The sequence below is a fragment of the Mustela lutreola genome, chromosome 11 (genome assembly GCF_030435805.1).
Source record: "Mustela lutreola isolate mMusLut2 chromosome 11, mMusLut2.pri, whole genome shotgun sequence".
NCBI classification, from domain to species: domain Eukaryota; kingdom Metazoa; phylum Chordata; class Mammalia; order Carnivora; family Mustelidae; genus Mustela; species Mustela lutreola.
In genome coordinates this window covers 46,620,645-46,640,599 of record NC_081300.1, presented here as the reverse complement: position 1 = coordinate 46,640,599, position 19,955 = coordinate 46,620,645, and the positions used below count along the sequence as shown (strand labels likewise).

The following is a 19,955-nucleotide window of genomic DNA, read 5'->3' as shown; positions in this document are numbered from 1 at the left end:
ACCAAAACTATTAAATGAATTTAGTAAGGCCACAGGACTCAAAACAAATTTATATATAATAGCAACAAAAAACAGAAAATGAGAATTTCAAGCCCATCATGCTAGCTTCAAAAAATAAACACATAAGGACAAATTTAATTAAAAATTATATGACATTATAAAAGGAAATTAAAGAAGATTTCAATAAAGGAGAGACATAATGTTCATAGCTTAGAGGTCTTGATGGCGTTAAAGTTATAACCCTCCACAAGTAAATCTATATAATTAATGCAATTCCAATCAAAACAACCATTCCCCAACACTGAAAATTGATGGAAGACATACAACATATTGAAAAGCCATTTATTCAAGAAAAATCTATTGAATCTCTCAGTAAGAACAGTGGATGCTGTTTAAGCCCCAGTCCGCTCCATTTCCCCCTCCTCCTTTCTCTGTGGCAAACTGTATCATTATGAGGCAGGCTTTACACACTGGGGCTAACTTTAGAGTAGGGCTCTGAAAAATCCAATTCTACGGCTTTCTCAAAACAATAGCAATCTTGGTAGCAAAGAATCAGGAGAGGCCAAAATCATAGAACATGAGGTCTAAAAATATTCGGCCAGGCAACAAACTGGCAAATGAGCCAGACATTTAAAAAGCTCTCACGAAAATGTTCAAAAACTAAAGTAAATCATAAAGAATTAAAAGAAAGCATAATGACAATAACTCATAAAATAGAAAATATCAACAAAAAGATGCAAGTTATGAAAAAGAACCAAATGGAAATTTGAAAATTCCAAGAACTGAAATGAAAAATTCACTCAAGATAATCTGAGATTGGGAGCGGGGAGGGGGAACACCTGGGTGGCTCAGTCTGTTAAGCTTCTGCCTTCCGTTTAGGTGATAATACCAGAGTCCTGGGATCAAGCCCCATATTGGGCTCTCAGCTGGTCAGGAAGCCTGCTGCTCCCTCTTCCTCTCCCACTGCTTGTATTTCCTCTCTTGCTGCTTCTCTCTCTGTCAAATAAATAAAGTCTTCAAAAAAGAAAAAAAGATAATCTGAGATGGAAGGGGGAAAAATGCAAGACATTATCACATGTACCATTGGACAAAGTCACAGAAAGAGAGAAAAAAAGCTGAAAAAATATTTAAAGAAATAATGGTTGAAATTTTCCCAAGTTCAATGAAAATATTTGACATTCAAGAAGTTCAATAAACTCAAGTAGGATAAATTCAGAGAGATCTATACCTAGATACATCTTAGTCAAACTACTGACAGCCAAAACCCAGAAAATATTGAAAGTAATGAGAAAAAGGACTCCTCAAACACAGGGGAAGCATAGTAAAATTAACAGCTGACTTTGCATTAAAAATAACGAAGGACAGAGGTAAGGGGATGACATATTCAAAGTGCTGAAAGAAAATTTCTCTCTTTTATAAAACTATTATTCTAAAATGGAGGTTAAATACACTCCCAAATTAAAAAAAGACTCAGACAATTCATTACGTATACCTTAAAAAAAAGAGTAAAAAAAAGTTCTTTAGACTAAAATAAAGTGACATCAACATGGGGGGGGGGGAACAGAAGCTAATTGCATAGATAATTCTAATAGAGTATAGACTTTCTCTTTTCTCAAATAATTTAAAGCAATTCACACAACTGTAAAATTGTATGGATGAGCTTGTAACATACTGAGGTGTAATATATATGACAATAATAGGACAGAGGATAAAGGAAAGAACTGAGCTATCTCAGAGCAAGGAAATGGCCCCATACATGCACCAAAAAAAATAAAGTGTCTGACCATACAAAAAAATTATTGAATCATTTCAAGTGGGTGAACTGTATATGAAGTGAATTATAGTTCAATAAAAACATTTTAATTAGCAACAACCATGCCCCAGATAAACCTCATTGGCTATGATACTGCCACTTGGCAAAGCTCAATAAAAATATTTTAAAAGAAACATACAAATTGTATAAAGCAAAAGATATAACACTGTATCACTGAGTTTTCAAACATGTAGAGTCATGATATATATAACAATAATAAAGACAAAGGAAGGGGTAGGAAGTGGAACTATATTAAAGCACAGTAAGTATGGAATGAAGTAGTAGTTTTTGATGGATTAAGATGCATATTATAATACCCACAGCACCTATTAAGAAATAATTTTAAAATATAGTAAAATACAAACAAAAGAAAATTGCATGAGACATACGTATCTTATGTAGAAGATGAAAAACAAACAAAACAAATACAGAAACAGCAAAATGGCAGAGAGAAACCCAACTATATTAATAACAACATTAAGTACAAATTCATTAAACACTCTAAGATTTTACTTTTAAAGTAATCCCTATACACAGCATGGAGCTCAAACTCACAACCCCTCGATCAAAAGTCACATGCTCTACTGACTGAGCCAGCCAGGCATCCCTCATTAAACATTCCTATCACAAGGCAGAGATTGTCAAACTGGATAAAAATACCAGATACGAGTGTATGCTCTCAGTAAGAGACTTATTTTAGGATGCCTGCATGGCTCAGTTGGTTGAGTGACTGCCTTCAGCGTAGGCCATGATCCTGGAGTCCTGGGATAGAGTCCCATATCGGGTTCCCTGCTCAGCAGGGGGTCTGTTTCTCCCTCAGACCTTCCCCCTCTCATGCTTTCTCTCTCATTCTCTCTCTCTCTCAAATAAATATATTTTTTTTAAAAAGGCGAGAGAGACTTATTTTAGATTGAGACACATAAATAGGCTGAAAGCAAAAGGATGGAAAAAGATATACAATGCAAACAGTACCTGTATGAGAGCTGGAGTGACTATAGTGATTATTATGGACGGAACTGTGTCCTCCACAAATTCATATGTGGAAACCCCAACCCTCAATGAGACTATTTGTAAATAGGGCCTTTAAAGAGGAAATTAAGATTAAATGAGGTCACAAGAGTGGGGCCCTAATTCAGCAAGACTGGTATCCTTCATAAGAGGAAGAGAAACCAGGGATGCCTGCCTGCACACAAAGTAAAGCCATGGGAGAGCTGCCAAGAAGGCAGCTATCTGCAACCCAAGGAAAGAGGCCTCAGGAGAAATCTATCCCTCCACGTCAGAGCTGAAATTATAAAATTCATAAAGGAAACATAGGGATAAAGCTTCAAAGCAGTGGACTTGGAAAGGGTTTCTTGGACATGACACAAAAACACAAGTGACAAAAGAAAAAAGATAAATTCGACTATCAAAATTAAAAACTTCTATGTATCAAAGAGCACTGTCAACAGAGCGTAAAGACAACCCACAGAATGGGAGAAAATATTTGCAAACCATATACTGGTTTATATCCAGAATATACAAAGAACTCCTACAACTCAACACCAACAAAAAAACCAAACCCGCCTGGGTGGCTCAGTGGGTTAAGCCGCTGCCTTCGGCTAGGGTCATGATCTCAGGGTCCTGGGATCGAGTCCTGCGTCGGGCTCTCTGCTCGGCGGGGGGCCTGCTTCCCTTCCTCTTTCTCTGCCTGCCTCTCTGCCTACTTGTGATCTCTCTCTGTCAAATAAATAAAATCTTTGGGGAAAAAAAAAATGGGCAAAGGACTTAAACAGATATTTCTCCAAAGACAATATACGATGCCTAAGAAGCACATGAGAAGATCCTCAACATCCATTCATTACAGAAACCCAAGTCAAACTACAATTAGATACCACCTCAAACTCATTAGGATGCTCAATTAAAAAAAAAAAAAAAAGGGAACGAAGTGCTGATGAGGATGTGGAGAAAGTGAAATTGGAACCCTTGCACACTGTCGGTGTGAACATAAAATGGGCCAGCTGCTATGGAGAACAGCAGGGAAATTCCTCAGAAAGTTAAAAATAGAACTACCATATCATTCAGCAACTCCACTTCTAGGTCTAGATCCAAAAGCAGGATCTTGAAGAGATTATTTGCACATCCACGTTCACTGCAGCATTATTCACAATCACCAAGAGGTGGAAGCAATTCAAATGCCCACTGACAGATGAATGCATAAATAAATGTGGCCTATACAAAGAATGGAATATTATTTAGCCTTTGGGGGAAAAAAAAGAAATCAATCTTGTCACATATTACAGCATAAATGATTCTTGAGGATATCAGACTAAGTGAAGTAAGGCAGTCATAGAAAGACATAAAACTGTATGATTCCACTTAGCAGGAGGATCGAAGTAGTCAAACTCAAAGAAACCAAAAGTTAGAACAATGATTGCAAGGCACTGGGGATAGGGGAAATAGGCAGTTAGTTGCTCAATGGACAGAGTTCCAGTTTTGTAAGAAAAAGTTCCAGAGATGTGTTGCACAACAAAGTAAACACAGTTCAGTTCAGTAGCTTGAACTACAGTAGTTACTGAACTGTACCCTTAAAAATGGTTAAAATAGTGAATTTTATGTTATGTGTTTTACCACAACTAAATTTTTTCAAAAAGGAAAGAAATTCTGACACATGCTGTAACACGGATGAATCTTGAGGTTATAAGTGAAAATAAGCCAGTCACAGAAGGACACATATTGCCTGTATTTACTTATATGAGTACCTAACAAGGTCGAATTCATAGACACAGGAAGTAGAATGGTGGCTGCCGGGGCCTGGGAATAGAAAGAAACGGAACAAGTGACTGAAGAGTACTGAGTTTTAGTTTGGGAAAACAGAGTTCTGGAGATGAATGGTGCTGACGCTGCAAAAAAATACAAATGTACTTAAGGTCACTGAACTGCACAATGAAAAAAATTAAGAAACAGAGTTGAAACACTATCAGAAAAAAAAGACCGCAAATCAATATCCTCAGCTTCTACTTCAAGAAACTACAAAGTAGACAGAGTGCTTTAAAGCAGCCACACAGGGGACGCTCAGCAGCTTGTGTTTATACATGACTCATAAAAGTCGGCTTTACGCACACATGTACAGGAGAAACAAAAGTTATAACTCAAGGTGAGGCATAATACAGCAAGGGCTGACCAATCCCACAGAAGTGAAAGAGCAAGAAATTTTAAAAGCGTGGGCAGAGCACCTCCTTTGTTTTTTGATCTAAGGCAGCCAAGAACCAGATAAAGGGCCAAGCTGCGGAAAAAGCTTGGTATTAAGTAGATGGGTCTACAGCAGGGACAGAAAAGAATGGCCAGGATTGCCCTGAAAGAGAAAACAACAAGAGGACACAGGTAAGATGAGAGGAGGACCCTGGCTCTCCGGCCCAATGTGAAAGGAACACAGGGTGGGAGGACTCTGAAGGGGCCGGCTGTGTAAATCGGCTGCACTCCTGGGGAATGGGCCCTGTCTGTGACTCCCCAAGGGGAACACCTGGTCTTCTGGGGGGTGTTCGCCCTGGGAAAGGCAGGTGCTGTGCTCTAAAGAGCAGATGGATTCCCACGATGTGTTGACCACCCTAAAGGATCTGAAGTAGGAAATAAGAAAGTATGTCTAGGCTCCAGTCTTAGACTAATCTCTACAGAGGAGAAACACCTTTTTTCTCCTGGTTGATAAAAATATAAACAGTGAACACAGAGAACCCAAGAATCCCAATTTTGAAGCAGGCTTTAATTTTTAACACCAGAAAAACTTCCATTATTCCAATTTACCCAGATATAAATACACACATACATGTAGGATATACACACATAGTTATATACACATGTATGTGTGAATATACATACATACACATACAAAAACAAAATGTTAAAGGCACTTTGTGTTTTCAGACGAGATCGGGCGCGTTCAGGGTGGTATGGCCGTAGACCACTTTGTGTTTTCAGGTAACTCATCTCCCATCCCACAATATGTGGAAATAAAAATTGATTATATTTTTAAAACAAGAACTTCCACAATTTTTCTTGTTCTCAAATAAAAATACAAGTGCCTGCTACCCCCAAGATTTTACAAGGCAGCTTATAAAAATAATTTTGGGCATTTACTTGCAAAACTGACTTCATGGTTTGAGCAATAGATGCATGTGTCATCCTACCGTGCATACTGCTTGAGTTAGATGCTTGCATCCCTGGCGATAAATATTACGGACTGCATCAGGCCTTCAAAATAAATTTTAAATTAACAAGACAAAAGGAAAAGAGTTAAGTGAAAACTTTTAATCTCTCAAAATTTAGATAATGAAATTTAATAAGTATCAAGATAATACTTACTGTTTCCTATACCACGAAAGGACTCCATGTTCTAACACTACCCAGAATAATCTCCAGCCAAAAAATCTTGAACTCTAAGGGAAAAATTGGCAATGATTTTCTGAAGTGACTCATCCAGATTCAAATACCTAACTGATAAAAATTAAGTTATGACAGTTCTATCGTAGCCTATCATCTAGACAGTACTAAAATGAACATTTAAAAAATGATCAAACATGGGGGCATCTGGGTGGCTCAGTTGGTTAAGAGTCTGCATTTGGCTCAGGTCATGATGTCAGGGTCCTGGGATGGAGTCCCACATCGGGCTCTGTGCTCAGTGGGGAGCCTGCTTGTCCTCCTCCCTCTGCTCCTCCCCACACTCACACACACACTCTCTCTCTCAAAAAAAATTAAAGAAAAAAACCGATCGGGGTGCCTGGGTGGCTCAGTTGGTTAAGCGCCTGCCTTTGGCTCATATCATGATCTCAGGGTCCTGGGATCAAGCCCTGCCCTGGGCTCCTGGCTCAGCGGGGAGCCTGCCGCTCCTCCCTCTGCCTGTTACTTCCCCCTGCTTGTGCTCTTACAAATAAACAAAATCTTTAAAAAAAATTTTTTTAATTTTAAAAAGTATCAAATATGAACTAAGGTAGTCAGTGCATTAATGAAAATGTAACACAACAGAGGGACAGGAGTAGAAGAAATGCCATACTAATAAGATCAACAATGAACACTCTTTATGGTTCTAACAATATTGTTCAGGAATATTTATAGGAAGATTTTCAGTTGTGGACTTCAAAGACAAAGTCTGGGATGAAATGCTGAATAAAGAGTATTCTGATTTTATATCATATAGACATACTTGAGCATAAATATATAGAGGCAGCACTTGCAAGTGCAAAAAAAATGCATGCTCTAAAATAGTTAATTCTAGAACATAACTGAATTCCAAAATGCAAAGATATTCTTAGAACCAGATTTTATATGTGTGCTCTGTGACAATTCAAGTATTAAATTCCTATTAAGTCTTCCCTAGTTCAATATTTATAACAAAAACATTGTAATTCCATGATTAAGGAAAAGAATTTGTTCACCCACTCTGTTCTGTATAAGCTTATCACCTAGAAGTGTCAGACCATCAACACAAAGGACAGCAATTGCTACAATAAGTGGAAGCCTAACGAAGCCCAGTGCTACAGAAAATGGTCAATGTTGTCAGATCCAAGACAGATTGTATCAGAAATAATTTTTAAATTTTTTAAAAAATTTTATTTGAGAGCACAAGAGCACAAGCCTGGGAAGCAGCAGGCAGAGGGAAATGGAGTGAGCACGGAGCCTGATGCAGGACTTGATCTCAGGAACCTGAGACCATGATCCAAGTTGAAGGCATATGCCCAACTAGCTGAGCCACCCAGGCACCCTTTAAATTTATTATTATTATTATTATTATTATTTTACAAAAATGGACCCCTGAGAATTCTTTCTGGTTTTATAAATAAAAAAATAATCCCAGCCTACCTTCCAGAGAGGGCCTTCATATCGTTTCAACACTTTGTAGACAACCTATTAAGAATACGTTTTCATTAAAAAATGTCATCCACATATTTCAAGAATTCAAAATCTTTTCTAAAAAGGATCATATGCAAGTAGTTCATTACTACATACCTTATTACTGATAAGAATGTGTTTCATTTCAGCACCCTGAGCAAGGTCAAGGGGTTTCTGATCTGTATAAAATACAAGAAAAGAAAGAAACCAAGAAATTAATTGCATACAAAACATGCTATTATAGCATATAAAATTCTTTAATTATTCCAATGGCCACACCTTTTTCTTCTTCTGCCAAGTTACCCACCTGAAGCTGCCATTTCAACTCTTTCTGGCCCTCATTTTGGTAGCTAACCATTAAGCCAGCAAGCAAAAGTAACCTCAGAGCACTCTGTACAGGTTCTATGATCCTTCAAGCCTTCTTACTTTAAAATCATTGTATTAGTTTCCCATGGCTGCTACACCAAAGTACCACAAACTCAGTGACTTCAAACAGTAAGAATGAATTATTTCACAGTTTGGAGCTCAGAGGTCCAAAATCCGTTTTACTGGGGCCAAAAATCAAGGTGTAGACAGGATTCACCCTTTCTGGAGGCTAGGGGACAATCTATTTCCTTGCCCCTATCTAGTTTCTGGAGGCCATTTGGCCATTCCAGCCAGGCGTCCCTTACTGAAACATTTATACATAACATAGTAATAGGAGAGTGGCCAGTTTTGAGAATACCTGGAGAGAGAGGAGTCCATCAATTAATTATATTATTAGATTTTTTAAGCTTTAATAAATTCCACATTCGTTAATATGTGGTCCCCCCATCTTCAAAGTACATCACTCCAACCGCTGCTGACATCCTTAGGTTTTCTCAATGTTCTGAGATCCCTCCACTTCATAAGGACAATTGTGAGTACACTGGGCCCTCCTGGATAGTTCAGATCTATCTCAAGATCTTAACTAATCACTTAACTAATCTTTAAGGGGGCCATTATTTGGTCTACCACAGCCACTCTTAAGCTGCTTCACCAGAAAACAAGTAGCAGAGAAAGCTCACAAGCTAAGAGCATGATGGTCCACAACTGAGGACAAAAGCAAAAAGTGATAATGGAGAATGAAACCAGTAAGGCATTATGAAACGTTCTGCAATATCATACATGCCAACCTTCTATGTTTTGCCAAACAACAAAAAAACAGAATTTGTTAAAGTTACTATTTTGAGTTTTGAAGTGAGCAGGCCACTGTATGAAGCAAGCTAGTTTAAATAAATAAATAAATAAATATAGTCATCTCCGAACCGGAAATGAAAATGGTACTTTCAAATTAATGTAGCTAACTGGTTTAAGAAAGGTAACATATTCTATCAAACAAGCTTTTTTTTTTTTTTAAATAAATTAAATTCAAGTTAGTTAACATATAATGTAGTATTGGTCTTAGGAGTAGAAGTTAGTGATACATCACTTACATACAAACACCCAGGGCTCATCACAAGTGCCCTCCTTAATGCCCATCACCCAGGTAGCCCACTCCTCCACCTATGTCCCCTCTGGCAACCCTGTTCGTTCTCTATAGTTAAGAGTCTCTTATAGTTTGTCTCCCTCTCTGTTTTTATCTTTTATTTTTCCTTCCTTTCCTTTCCCCTATATTCATCTGTGTTGTTTCTTAAATACCACCTGAGGATATCATATTTGTCTGACTTATTTCACTCAGTATAATACACTCTAGTTCCATTCATGATGTTGCAAATGGCAAAGATTTCATTCTTTTTGATGGCTAATCAAATAATCTTTTTATAAATACCAAACACTGGCTGTGGTGTTAGGCAGTCTTTTGTAGGAATTTCTCCTAACAAGGATCTACTATGCACCAATTAATATTTTAGGCATTGGGGATTCAGCAGTGAACAGGACAGAAAAAAATGGAGAGGGGCAGGGTAGGCATAGAAAAAGAGAAAAAGAGTACATTAATAAAAATTACATGGCAAAAGGGCACCTGGGTGGCTCAATCATTTAAGCATCTCGCTCTTAATTTCGGCCCAAGTCATGATCTCAGTGTCCTGGGATCAAGCCCTACATCAGACTCTGTGCTCGGTGGGGAGTCTGAGATTTTCTCTCTCCCTCCCCACCTCCCATCCAGCTCTTTAAAATAAATCTTTTTAAAAAATTACATGTTAGATAATATATTATGCTATGCCAATCCTAAGTGAATGATATGATAGAGAATGACTAGGACACCACTTTAGACTGGAGACTGGGCAACTGATCAGGGCAGGCCTTTCTGAGGAAAAGGTGTTTAAACTGAAAGGAAGGATTTGGTCTTGAGAAAATATAGGGGAAGGGCATTCCAACAGACAGAACACTGAAAACAATTTACTGGACAAGAGAGATAGACCTCAGAAGCCGCATCGTGTCAAGGCTTCGTAGGTCACACCGTTGTGAGTCAGCAGAGGGGTTTAGGTTATTTTAAGTATGATGAAGAGGCACTGAAGAGCTTTAGGAAAAAGAGTAACAGGCTCTGACTTCTGTTTAAAACTGTCAATGTGTTAAAAAGTAGTATATTAAGAAGGGTAATAGGAGGGGCGCCTCGGTGGCCCTCAGGGGCCAGTGGGTAAAGCCTCTGCCTTCAGCTCAGGTCATGGTCTCAGGGTCCTGAGACTGAGCTCTGTATCGGGCTCTCTGCTCAGCGGGGAGCTTGCTTTCCCCTCTCTCTCTGCCTGCCTCTCTGCCTTCTTGTGATCTCTCTCCCTCTGTCAAATAAATAATAAATAAAATTTTAAAAAAGAAGAAGAAGAAGGATAACAGGGGAAATGTGAACTCTGGCTACTTGATGATTTTGTAAAACTCTTACTAACAGGATAAAGTTATTGTATCAATGCTTTTTAACAGCTCGGTTGAGATAATTCACATACCATATAATTCACCCACTTATTTTTTTTTTTTTTTTTTTTTTTTAAAGATTTTATTTATTTATTCGACAGAGAGAGATCACAAGTAGGCAGAGAGGAAGGCAGAGAGAGAGGAGGAAGCAGGCTCCCTGCTGAGCAGAGAGCCCGATGCGGGACTCGATCCCAGGACCCTGAGATCATGACCCGAGCCGAAGGCAGCGGCTTAACCCACTGAGCCACCCAGGCGCCCTAATTCACCCACTTAAAGTGTACAGTTAATTCAGTGGTTTTCGGTATATTCAGAGCTATGCAACCATCACATGGTTATATTTTCTAAAGGAGCCCTTTTATTAATATACTGAAATACATTTTTTAAAGATTTTATTTTTAAGTCATCTTTGCACCCAATGAGAGCTTGAACTCACAACCCTGAGGATCAAGAGTCACATGCTCAACGGACTGAGCCAGCCAGACGCCCCTATACTAAAACATTTATACACAACATAGTAACAGAGTGGTCAGTTTTGAGAATACCTGGAGAGAGAGGAGTCCATCAATTAATTATCCTATTCTATTTTTTAAGCTTTGATAAATTCTATAATAAAAACATTTTTTAAAAGATCACCATGGCTACGGGGTGGAAAATACCTTGTAAATGTGGGCAAGAGAAAAGCAGAGAAATAGTTACAAAGCAATATCAAAAGTCTAGGAAAAAGATAATAGCGGTATGGACTACAAAGGTAGTCATAGAAAAAACTGGAGACTGCAGAAAATACAGAGAGAAGTTTAAGGATTTCAGATTTTCAAGGTAGATTTAATAGGACTGCTGATGGGCAAAACTTGGACTAATTATATATTACTTCTTTAGTGGGGAAAAAATTTATAATAGCCATTTTAGGTTTTCTATCTAGCATATAGGAAGAGGTCTAATAAAGAGGTCTGCCAAGTGTTATTTTTATTCTATCTACAGGGCACTTTTGAGAAATTATCCCTTTAGGCAAAGAAGAGGAGGACAATGTGATTTCTTTCACAGAATTCTGCCCTAACACCAAAAATAAATTCTGAACCCCTGCCAACTAGCTGAAATTCCAGTACTGAGCCTTCATTTCTAGATTCAATGCCTAAAGTGCCTGGTACAAGTAAGAATTAAATAAAATGCTTTTTGAGCTGAATGAAAAAGACTCCTTACCCAAATGAGCACCATAACCAATCAATTCAAAATTGTACATCTTTTATCAAACACAACAAAATAAAAACCAGGAATGATCCAATATTTAAATTTTTACATGATATAAATTTGTCCTTTAATGAGAACACTAAATAAAAATGTCAACATTCCTCAAAGGAATTTATACAGAATGTAATTTCAATAACATATCAGTGGTATGTTTACTAAGAACCTAAAAGAAATTATTTTTAAATGTCATCTGGGAGAATAAACAGGTAAGAATGTCAAAGACAATCTTCAAAAAAAGAAGGGTAAGAGAAACCTTATCAGATCTTTACACATTACAAAAACAATCATTAAAAATGAGATACTTGCAAAAGAAGAGACAGATGAAGCAATGAAAGAGAAGAGAAAACAAAAGAGCATAAAATCTTAAAAGGTAGGAGAAAGGCATGAACAACGGAAAAGGAAAGATTGCTCAATGAAGGGTATAAAGATTAGTGATTAGCAATTTGAGAGTCTCACATCCTAACACACTCTTCCACATAGCATTGCTTACTCAAAACCCTGTAAACAGGGCTGGGCCTCTGGCTATTTTCCTGACTTTACCTCTCTCCCCCAACTTTCCCTCCCCTGGGCAACCTGACAGCTTTCTTTCTTAAATATGCCAAGTGCTCCCCCATCCCAGAGCTTTTACACCTGCTTGCCTGTCGTTTTCAATGCTCTTCTGCCAGATATCCTCAGGCCTCACTCCTTAACTCAGCTCTGTGCTGCTCATAGAGGCCTTCCCTTACAGGCTTTCCAAACTAACAGCCCCACCCCCCATGTCATCACCCTCTATCCCTTTTCAACCTGTTTTATTTTTCTGCACCTCGCTGCCTGACATTTTTGTGTATTTACATTTGGTCTATCTCCTCCCACTAGGACATAAGCTCTCAGAGTGTGGGGGCTGTCTGGTTTTGTTCACTGTTGGATCCCCAGAACCTACAGTGGTTCTTGGCACACAGTAGAGGCTCAGCATTTGCTTAATGAATGAATATGATTATAGACAATCTAGGAGAAAATAAATATTTACCAAATCTCAATTTAAGTCTAGAAGTCAAAGAAGAGGATCAACAAATTTGAATAAAAATCTAAAACACTTTTAATAAAAGAAAGAAAAGACTGGGAAAATTTAGTCTTAGAAAAACAGATAACCATTGTCCATATCATTGGAGTTTTTGGTGGTAAATTATATCCATGTGAAATACTATCCAGATGGTGAGCCAGGAAGACCAGGCTTCTGGAGACAATATGGAAAAATTGTTGATACTTGATAAAAATGAGGAGTTTAATATGTCAACTCTATTTACAAGCCATAAAACAGAAGGAGTAGACACTTTCTGAGGCATTTGCCAATCTTACTCTTTCACCATTGTCTGAGCACTGCTCTTTCCACACCCCCTGGGGGAGACATAGCAGCCATGTTTGCATCATAAGGTCCTGCCCCAGAGCTCCCTCTGACTGTATTAGAGGCAGGCCCTGAACACAGTGAGTGCCACTGGATTATCTCCCACTGAAATTAAAAACTGAGGTTAGGAGATCCTGGTCTACTGAATGAAGTTCAGGCAGTCATCTACTAGCACGTATACTGGAAAACTGATCTGCTGAGACAGAAATGAGAGACCAAGCAGTGAGAGAAGGATACACATACAATGAATGAGTGGCAGCCTTCTTGATTCCTAACACCTCCTGGTTCCTGATTCCATCCTTTCTGATGCCTGCTTTGTAATACCATAAGAAACCTATGTATTCTGACATTAATAATGTATGACCTTCCTTTTGCCCATACTCTTGAGTTTAAACTAAAAAAACAAAAAACAAAAAACAAAAAAACCCAAAACAAAAACAACAACAACAGAAAACAACTTTTTTTTTTTAAACTAGATTTTAAGTAGGCTTCATACCCAGTGTGGAGCCCACTGCAGGGCTTGAACTCATGATCCTCAGATCAGACCTAAGCTGAGATCAAGAGTCGGATGCCCACTGGCTGAGCCATCCAGGCACCCCCATTATTTTAAACTTTAAAAAAAAAGTTTGGTCTACCAGAGAATAATAACTAACAACTAAAAGCTAAGTCTTTATGGATATTTGGCTCATAGCTGATTCCGCTTTGTGGGTGCCTTCATTTTCCCATTTTGAACATAAAGATTAGTTTTGCAATTAAAAAAAAAATGTTCTAAAATAGGTGTGAAAATGAGAAAGTTATACAATATGCCAAAGAAACAGAGATTATATTTTAATAATTTGTTTTTTTCTATAATGCAGACATTATGACTTAAAAAAGTATTTCCTCAGAATGTGCCATCTTGACTTTTATAAAGAACACTTTAACAAGTATGTTCAACTTTAATTACTAATATAAACTATAGAGCAAAAGTATATTTAAACACCAACAATCAAATTTTTGAAGTTTATAGGGACATTTCTTTAGTTTAGACTGATATTCACGTGGGACAATTAATTCTTGTTACATTGGAATGCTTTTGGAATCCAAATTTTGAAGGAAGAACCATTATAAATCACCACCTAGAAAAACTATTCAAATCTTTGGGAAGTTGGTAAAGACACTAGGAATCATACTGTTAACATAAATTTTAGGTTTCTGACTCTTTTATAGCACTTTCAAGATTCCTTTGCTTAATTCCCAGTTAGGAAAATAACTTTAGTTCTTAACTAGTAATTAGTAGATAGAATTTAAATTATGTAACATAGTGTTCCCATTGCTCTGTAGTTCATACAGCCTGCTAGGAAAGTCCTTTCCAGGTACCTGTACCCACCTTCTTTTACATTTACAAGTTTACCCTTCAAAAAAAGTCTCTGGAAAGACCACAAATACATAAAGGTTAAACAACATGCTACTAAATAAGGAATGGGTCAACCAGGAAATCAAAGAAGAAATAAAAAATACATGGAAACATATAAAAATGAAAATACAATAGTCCAAAACCTTTGGGATATGGCAAAAGTGGTACTAAAAGGGAGGTATATAGCAATACAGGTCTACCTCAAGAAGTACTAAATCACACAACTAGCCTTACACCTAAAGGAGCTAGAAAAAGAACAACAAAGCCTAAAACCAGCAGAAAGAAGGAAATAATAAAGACTAGAGCAAAAATAAATAATATAGAAACTAAAATATATGTGTGTGTGTGTGTGTGTGTATATATATATATATATATATATATATATATCAAAACAAAAAAAAGCTGGCTCTTCAAAAAAAATAAAATAGATAAACCTCTAGCCAGACTTATCAAAAAAAGAATAAAAATGAATAAAATTACAAATGAGAGAAGAGAAACAATAAACATCAACACAGAAATACAATTATAAGATTATGAAAAACTATATGCCAACAAATTAGACAAGTGAGAAGAAATGGATAAATTCTTAAAAACATATCAAACTACCAAAACTGAAACAGTAAGAAATAGAAAACTTGATCAGACTGGTAACCAGCAAAGAAATTGAATCAGTTATCAAAAATCTCCCCCAAAACAAAAAAGTTCAGGACCAGATGGCTTTACAGGATAATTCTACCAAACCTTTAAAGAAAAGTTACTATCTATTCTTTTCAAGTTATTCTAAAACACAGAAAAGGAAGGGAGTTTTCCAAATTCATTCTATGAGACCAGTGTTACCCTGATACCACAACCCCAAAAAACATCACTAAAAAAGAGAACCTAGGGCCAATATCCCTGATGAACACAGATATACAAATGCTCATTAAAGGGGCGCCTGGGTGATTCAGTGGGTTAAAGGCAGAGGCCTTGGGCTCGGGTCATGATCCCAGGATCCTGGGATCGAGCCCCGCATCAGGCTCTCTGCTCAGTGGGGAGCCTGCTTCCTCCCTCTCTCTCTGCCTGCCTCTCTGCCTACTTGTGATTTCTGTCTGTCAAATAAATAAATAAAATCTTTAAATAAAATGCTCATTAAAATAATAGCAAAAAAAAATCATACATTAAAAAAAATCATTCACCATGATCAAATTAATTTACTCCTGGATTGCAAGGGTAGTTCAATATTTGCAAAAGCAACATGATATATCACATTTATAATACAAATCCATTCATGGATTTAACAAAATACAACATCCATTCGTGATAAAAATCCTCAACAAAGTACGTTTAGAGCGAACATACCTCAACATAAGAAAGGCTATATATGAAAAACACACAGCTAATATCCTAAATGGGGAAATGCTGAGAGCTTTTCTTGATGGTAAGAAACAAGACAGGGATTTCCACTCTCAGCACTTACTTAGATAGTCCTGGAATCCCCAGCCACAGCAACCAGACAACAAAAACAAATGAATGGCATCCAAATTGTGAAGGAAGTCAAACGTTTCACTATTTGCTGAGGACATGATACTACATGTAGAAAACCTTAAAGACTCTACTAAAAAAACTGCTAAAACTGATAAACAAATGCAGTAAATTTGTAGGGTATAAAATCAACATACAGGTATCTGTCACATTTCTATACACCAATAATGAAGCAGTAGAAAGAGAAATCAAGGAATCACTTCCATTTACAATTGCACCAAAAGCAGTAAGGTATCTAGGAATAAACCTAGTGAAAGAGGTGAAAGACCTGTACTCTGAAAGTTACGTAACACTGATGAAAGAAACTGAAGATAACACTAAGAAACAGACATTCCATGCTCATGGATTGGAAGAATGTTGCTAAAAATGTCTATATTACCCAAAGAAATCTACACATTTAATGCATTCTCTGTCAAAATACGAACAACATTTTTCACAGAACTGGAACAAACAGTCTTAAAATTTGTATGGACCCACAAAAAACCCTGAATAGCCAAAGCAATATGGAAAAATAAAAAGCTGAAGGCACAGTTCTGGACTTCAAGTTACAAAGACGTATTAATCAAAACAGTAATGGTACTGGCACAAAACCAGACACGTACCAATAGAACAGAATAGAAAACCCAGAAATGAACGCATAATTATATGGCCAATTAATCTTCCACAAAGCAGGAAAGGATATACAATGAGAAAAAGAATGTCTCTTCAACAAATGGTACTGGGAAAACTGGACAGCAACATGCAAAAGAATGAAAAGGGACCACTTTCCTATGCCATACGCAAAAATAAATTCAAAATGGATTAAGGACTTAAATGTGAGACCTGAGGGGCACTTGGATGGCTCAGTGGGTTAAGCCTCTGCCTTCAGCTCAGGTCATGATCTCAGGGTCCTGGGATCGAGCCCTGCATCAGGCTCTCTGCTCAGCAGGGAGCCTGCTCCCCTCACCTCTCTCTGCCTGCCTCTCTGCCTACTTGTGATCTCTCTCTACCAAATAAATAAACAAAATCTTAAAAAAAAAAAAAAAAGTGAGACCTGAAACCATAAAAATTCTAGAAGACAGCACAGGCAGTAACTTCTTTGACATCAGCCATAGCAACTTCCTTCTAATTATGTGTCCTGAGGCAATGGAAACAAAAGCAAAATAAACTAGTGGGACTACACCAAAATAAAAAGGTGCACAGTGAAGGAAACAATCAACAAAACTAAACCTACAGAAAGGAAGGTATTCGCAAACGCCATATCTGATAAAGGGTCAGCATCCAAAATGTATAAAGCACTTACAAAACTCAACATTCAAAAAAATGAATAATCCTTTCCCCACTGATTGCCTTGACACCTTCATCAAAAATCAATTCTCCCTATATGCATGTTGTTGTCTAGACTCGCTCCTGCTCTATAAGTCTATATATCTATCTTTATACCATATTACAGAGTCTTGAAATTAGGTTATGTGATGGTGTGTGTCAATTTAAACAGGCTACAATGATGCCCCGAAAGCTGATAAAACATTATTTTTGGGTGTTTCTGTGAGGGGGTTTCTGGATGAGATTAACTTTTGAGCCAGTGAACGGAGTGAAAAAAGGTCTGCCTTCACCACTGTGAGTGGGCATCATCCAATCTGTTGAGGGCCTAGAAGAAGAGGAAGAATGAATTCTGTCATTTCATGAGCTGAGACACCCTTCTCTTTCTGCCCTCTGACATAGGAGTTCCTGATTCTCCAGCCTTTGGACTCGAGGACTTGCACTGCTGGCCTTCCTGGTCTCTGGTCTTCAGACTGAATTACACCATCAGCTTTCTTGGTTCTCTAGCTTGCAGACAGCATACTGTGGACGTTCTCAGCCTCCATAATCATTCATATACATATACATATACATACACACACATACATACACACACACATATGTGTGTATATATATACATACACACACACACCCTACATATCTACATATCTCACATGTGTATCTACATGGATAGCTAACTGTCCCAGCATTAATTTACTCAGTTCTTCCCTCAGCCACGTTTCATGCCATCTTTGTCATCTACCAAGTTCCTATATGCACAGGTTTTCATTCCCAAACTATCTTGTCTGTTCATCTTCATCTACCCTGAACTAATACCAAGATCTCACTAAATGATCTTATCCATCCCATTACTAACTCCATATGTGGACAATTCCCAAATTTATATCTCCATCCAGAGATCTCACCTAAGCACAAACTTCTATTTCTGACATCTCACTTGGATTGTAAAACAGTATTTCAAATTTTAAACACCTTAAAAACCAAACTCCTAATTCTCAGCCACTGCTAGCCTCCACTTCCCTGCAGTCTTACCCTACTCCGTAACTAGAAATTCCCTTTTTCCAGGTCCTTGACTGAAAGACTGTAAAGTCACCCTAATTCATGTCTTTTTCTCATACCTCACATATCCAAGCCATCAGAAAATCTTGACCACTCTGCCTTCGTTATTTTTACACACACACACACACACACACACACACCCGCTTACAACATTTATATGACCACTATCCTGATCCAAGCCAATATCCTCTCACCTGATTATTCTAGTAGCCTAAAAGCCTCCCTTTTTCCTCCTTGTCTTCCTAGGATTTATTCTCATAATAATCAGTGACCATTTTTTAGAACCTAAGTCTGGTCACATCACTGCTGCATTCTAAAATGTGGGAGGGCTCACACAGTCCCAGCTCACAAAGAGTAAGAGCCATGATTCTCAAAATAACCCACAAGCCTTTCAGCATCCAGTCCCCACTGCCTCTCTAACCACCTCCTTCAACCACTCTCCTCTGGACAAACTGGTCTCCTTGCTTTTCGTGACACACATCACATACACTCCCCACGTCTGCTGCCTAGGACCACCCTCACTGCCCACATACTGACACTGCTTCAAGTCTTAATTATCATTCTCACAGAGCTTTTCCTGCCACCTTCCACAAAGCAGCAACCCTCTATACAACCAACACACTCCCAATTCCCCCTGCCCTGCCTTTTTCCCTTCTCCTAGGCACCGATCTCATCTGACATAATGTTCGCTTTTTAATGGCTCTCTCCTATTAGAATGTAAGTTCCCTGAAAACAGGGGTTTTTATATTGTTTTGTTTTTTCACTGCTCTAGCTCCCTAGTCCCTGGAATAGTATCTAGCACATAAACCCTCAATAAGTATTTGTGGAATAAATGAATGTTTTACTTCCAATAGGTTCAGAATTAGTGTTTTTATCCAGAAGGACGACCCCCCCTACCCCCACCCCCGCTTCTCTTCCATTTTAAAATTCACTGCCCTGGACTTTTCTATAGAAATGAGAGTCAGGTAGTCAAGTCTTATGAAAGCCCTTTGAGGATTCTGGCTGGGATTGCTTTGAATTAATTTGGAGAGAACTGTTAGCTTTTTGATGTTGAGTTTCTTCCCCTCCAAAAACATCTCAGGCTTCTCCATTTTTAGGTCTTTTATGTCCTTCAATTGGAACATGTTTCTCTTTATGCTGTTACCAAAGCATTGCATTTTTTAAAGTTACATTTTCTAACTGTCACAATTAAATCATCAAGCTCTTTTTCTATTGTGTTAATCTTCCTTAACTTTAAAAACATGCTTAAAAATCTTCCTCTTGGCCATGCAACCATTCCTTCTGTTCTCAATTATTGCAAAGAAGTGGATGAGCAGGGCTACCTTAGCTTCCTCATTGCCTAGTCAATCTTTAACCCTTAACCTAGCTGTTGCTCAACTACCCAGTGATACTACTCTTTCAGAAAGGACCTCTGGGCACCTAGTCACTGAATTCCACAGCCTTGTCTAAATGTTTCTCTTCTTCAGTCTAAGTTGTGGATGACAGCAAGTACACCCGACCCCTTTTCTCCACAT

General features: G+C 37.9%; 1 protein-coding gene and 1 non-coding gene across 3 annotated transcripts in view; both read right to left on the bottom strand.

Moving 5' to 3' along the window:
- OSBPL1A (oxysterol binding protein like 1A) overlaps nucleotides 1-19,955 on the bottom strand; it is a 227,314-nt gene that overhangs the window by 151,175 nt on the left and 56,184 nt on the right. For both annotated transcript variants that reach the window (XM_059140420.1, XM_059140421.1), the window contains exons 8-11: nucleotides 7,790-7,851; nucleotides 7,643-7,687; nucleotides 6,149-6,222; nucleotides 5,974-6,037 (exon numbers count right to left, since the gene is read on the bottom strand). In XM_059140420.1, the coding sequence (XP_058996403.1) occupies nucleotides 5,974-6,037; nucleotides 6,149-6,222; nucleotides 7,643-7,687; nucleotides 7,790-7,851 (245 nt within the window). The remainder of the gene's footprint in view (nucleotides 1-5,973; nucleotides 6,038-6,148; nucleotides 6,223-7,642; nucleotides 7,688-7,789; nucleotides 7,852-19,955) is intronic.
- Nucleotides 1,777-1,924, bottom strand: LOC131811934 (U4 spliceosomal RNA). Its single transcript, XR_009346174.1, has one exon. It is a non-coding gene; the product is annotated as a U4 spliceosomal RNA (small nuclear RNA).